The 4,108-nt window shown below is 38.6% G+C and overlaps 1 protein-coding gene across 1 annotated transcript; it reads right to left on the bottom strand.

Moving 5' to 3' along the window:
- Window positions 1-785: 785 nt before the first annotated feature.
- On the bottom strand, window positions 786-3,785 carry LOC131017062 (L-ascorbate oxidase-like). Its single transcript, XM_057945854.1, has 5 exons — window positions 3,455-3,785; window positions 3,276-3,368; window positions 2,990-3,202; window positions 2,717-2,914; window positions 786-1,827 (listed from the first exon to the last, which is right to left on the bottom strand). Exons 1-5 carry the CDS (start codon window positions 3,710-3,712, stop codon window positions 859-861), a joined length of 1,731 nt encoding a protein of 576 aa, XP_057801837.1. The 5' UTR covers window positions 3,713-3,785; the 3' UTR covers window positions 786-858.
- Window positions 3,786-4,108: the final 323 nt, after the last annotated feature.

The raw sequence follows: 4,108 nt of genomic DNA, 5'->3' as shown, positions 1-4,108 counted from the left end.
ATCTCTTTCATAATGACACAAGTTTAAATAAATCGATTGAGTGTTAAGTAGAATATATAAGAGTCTCATTAATTTTTATTGTACGTAATTTTAAATTGATTAATTTGATTGAGTGATGGTCCAATAATAACAATATTGATATGTAAGAGTTAATATTAAGGATCATAATTAAGTGCATGTATTGTGTGGGTGGAAGAAGGGTCCCATTTTTATTGTAGTTTTAAATCGATTAATTTACTTGAGTATCTAGTCCAATAATAAAAATATTGGTAAATAAGAGGTAAACGATATAATTAATGGAGTATATGTACTAAAAATAAAAATATATATAGAATGGATATATTTTTTTGTATGAACCAAAATGATAAAATAAGTATTTTTTTTATAAAAGAAAGTAATACTATTAAATAAAAGCACCGATAACTAGAAAGTAAAATCATACAATATATTACAAAATTGTAGGAACAATACATTAAATTGGGAAAAGAAAAAATAGGTAGCCATCCCAGTTGTTCATGACATATTTTAGCTCATTTATCTTTGTTATATGAGAGACTAGCTAGCTTTATCTCTTATCATTTCTCATTAAAACAAAAATTCTAATAGAAATCGATTTCTTAAATTGTGTCATAGTTATATTACGGCACGATTAGTAGACATGCATCTTAAACAACACACAATCATCGAGAATCAGTGCATCATAGTTTAGTCTCGTGTATAATAAATCGATGGAGATCTAATTAATATATAGTTAAATCTTTATTTATGGAGAATAGAGTAAGCTCTGATGAGAATGATGAAGGATTGGACTGATGAGTACATATAGTAGAATTGAACAACAACGACAAGAAGAAGAAATTAAGTAGCAGTCTCCTTATTCATGAGATATTTGGCCGTCAATCCGCAGGTAAGGGCCTCATTAGGAATGTTGCCGAGACGATCACCACCTTCTGCAAACACAACCCCCATTCCCAGATGCAAATGCGGCTCAATATGGCAATGAAACGCCCACACGCCCGGATTATCCGCCCTGAACCGCAGCGCCGTCCACCCATAGGGGAAGATCACAGCGGTGTTCCTCAACGGCGGGTTCTTCAGGTTAAATCCAGCCGCGTCCTTGTCCGTGAACTTGCCCTCTCCATAACCAAGCACCCAGAAATCATGGCCGTGCAAATGCCAAGGGTGGATCTCGCTCACCTCAACCGAATTTGTATTCGCGTTTTGCAGGATCACATCAACGGTGGATTCGAATTCGAGCTCGTAGATTCCATTGCCAGATCTCGTGTTCGGATTCGGGGGCGGCTTCATGATGTCGTAGTCGTCGGGGGTGTAGTGATCGGGTGGGGGCGTGTGGTCGTAGGCGTCCATCAGTTTGTATTTGATGGCGCCCAAGTAGGGGGTGGTGGGCAGGGACAGTGAGATGCCGTTGATGGCCCATTTCGTGAACCCGTCCATGGTGTTTTGCGTGTTCAGCAGCACGATACGGCGGTCGGAGTTGGTCGGCGGCGGAGGGGAGTCGGCGGCGGCGAGGATCTTGTTGGAGAAGGCCTTGCTGGAGACGTAGTCGTTCCAGGCCGGCGCCACTGGAGGGGCGGCCGAGGGGGGGAGCTGTTTCTCGGATGTGGGTTGGTAGGTGAGGAAGGTTAGGCCCTGCGGAGTCTTGGGCTCTCTCCCTCTCACGCTCACGGAAATCCAGTAGTTTTGGGTGGCGTCTTGATCGGCGGTGAAGAGGACGGAGTAGCTCTCGCCGGAGTAGATGTCGATGTTGTCCACGGTGAATGGCTCCACGTAGTTGCCGTCGGCTTCCACCACCGTCAGCTTGTGATTCTATATATATGTAAACACATGTAACAAAAACTTAGGACTAACATTAAAAATGGGGATTTAATTTAACATCTTGATTTACACTTTGGTGTCTCTCATTTTCAATTGTTTTATTTCATCTATTTCGGTCAGAAACGAAACTTCCATAGAAAATCCGTTTGTGGTTAAGAATTGCCATCCCGTTTATAGCGTTTCTCGCATTCAGACGTTTTTTTGTCGTAACTACAAGTTTAAGACGGAATATGCAGGATTTTGAGACGGAAATTTATGTCGCTAGAATTCGAATTTTTTGTAGTGTTTTAGTATCTTGATTTACACTTTGTGTCTCTCATTTTCAATTGTTATTTTATTTTGTTTCATCTATTTCAATTTCATATGCTTTAATTTAATTTTGTAATTTTATCTCATCTAATTGTTTTTTATTACCTAATTATATTTTTATTTGTTTATATATTAAGAAAAAGTTATTGTCTATATTTAAACAAGCATTTGCATCCCGTGCAATGCACGGGAAATTCTTAATTTTTATATTTATTCAAAAAAGATGAGAGAGGAGAGAGAAATTTATAAAACTTTAATATTTAAACAAATTTAAAATCTACATTTTAAATCAAATATTTTTATAAAATATATCATATTAAAGCTCTTATCGTGATCTTTAATTTGATATGCATATTAAATATTCTATAATTAATCGAATTTCACAATTTTAGAAAGAAATGTAACAACAAATAAGAAGTTAAAGAAAATGAAAATAAAAGGAAAAATATATATAGTTTAAACATAAACCTTCCATTTTATTATAACTATAAAATTGACATTCAATATTGAAATTGATTTCAAATTGGAAACTCCCTTTTTAATATAGTATAGACGTAGAAGAATATGTTACCCCAATAGAAAAATTGAGTGAAGCCAACGCGGTGGAGCTGGCTATCCTAAGGCGGTAGGTCTTCCCGGTAACGACGTGGAGGATATGAGGAGCGTATTGTTCACCGCCTTCTAGATCGTCGCATGGGACTGCCGATTCGCTAGAAGAAGTAGCCGCCAATGAGCAATCGAACTGCCCTCTCCCATTAATTAACAAGCTCTGCCAACATATTATCACTTGTTACTATCCATGACATGCAATCAACCATTTTCTCTCTCGAAAAAAAGTTATAACCTGTGGCTCTCCAATCCAACGCATGGGTTTGGAGGAGAGATCAACCTCTTGTTCATGAGCGCCCTTATGCCACCAATCACTGAGCAGAATGTGGAACTCGTCGTTATACGTGAATTTCTCCGTCTGTTCCTCCGCCACGTCGACGATCAACATCCCGTAGAGCCCCGAAGACCGTTGCATACCGTAGTGCCCATGGTAAAAGAATGTGCCCGCCTGCACCCGATTTAATTTCAAATATAACTATAGAATGTACACATGTTTTTGCCATATTGATAATGATACGTACTTTGTCGACTTTGAAGGTGTACACAAATGATTCTCCTGGATTAATGGGACACTGCGAAATAGAGGCTGTTCCATCCGCCCATGGTGTCCCTTTCTGCAATTTTTTTATTTCACATTCAAAGTCGCATGCATTATCGTTATGTAAAATAGTATAATAATTTAGGAGGTAGCTAGGTAGACCTGTGTGATTCCATGCCAGTGGATGACAACCCCCTCAGTGGGAAGCTTGTTGGTGAGCTCAACATTAATGGTGTCGCCGGCCCGAGCCCGTATTGTGGGGCCCGGGAACTTCCCGTTGATGGCTATTACCACACTTTCCTTCCCGTCTGGAGACCACCGCTTGTATTCCACCTCCCATTTCAAATCCTTGGCTTCACCTGCCTTTGCTGTGTATATTATATATACCAAAATCAAAAACACATCAACTAACACTCCCATCTTTTATATATATTTATGAAAATATTTAAAAGTTTCTGTTTGGGAAGCTGAGAGAGAAGGCTTTCACATATTAGTTTACGCTTGGAACAATGCTACCTGCTTCTCACTTATATACTACAAAAGCGGAAGCGGGGGGGGGGGGGGGGGGGGGGGGGGGGGGGGGGGGGGGGGGACGGAGCCAGGGGGGGCTAGAGCCCCCTCCCAAATTTTGAGGGTTTTTTTTTTTTTTTTTAGTTTTAAAATATATATAGATATATGTTTATACCTATTATAAAATAATTTTGTTTTATAAAAGAGTATTAGGTTATTATATTCTCTCATATATACTTAATTTAAGGATAATTTTGTTATTTAAACTATATAATCTATGAAATATTATTTGTTATTATTACTATT

Source organism: Salvia miltiorrhiza, chromosome 1 (assembly GCF_028751815.1).
Source record: "Salvia miltiorrhiza cultivar Shanhuang (shh) chromosome 1, IMPLAD_Smil_shh, whole genome shotgun sequence".
NCBI classification, from domain to species: Eukaryota; Viridiplantae; Streptophyta; class Magnoliopsida; order Lamiales; family Lamiaceae; genus Salvia; species Salvia miltiorrhiza.
Note: the sequence above shows the minus strand (reverse complement) of the source record. Positions and strands in the feature narration are given on the sequence as shown.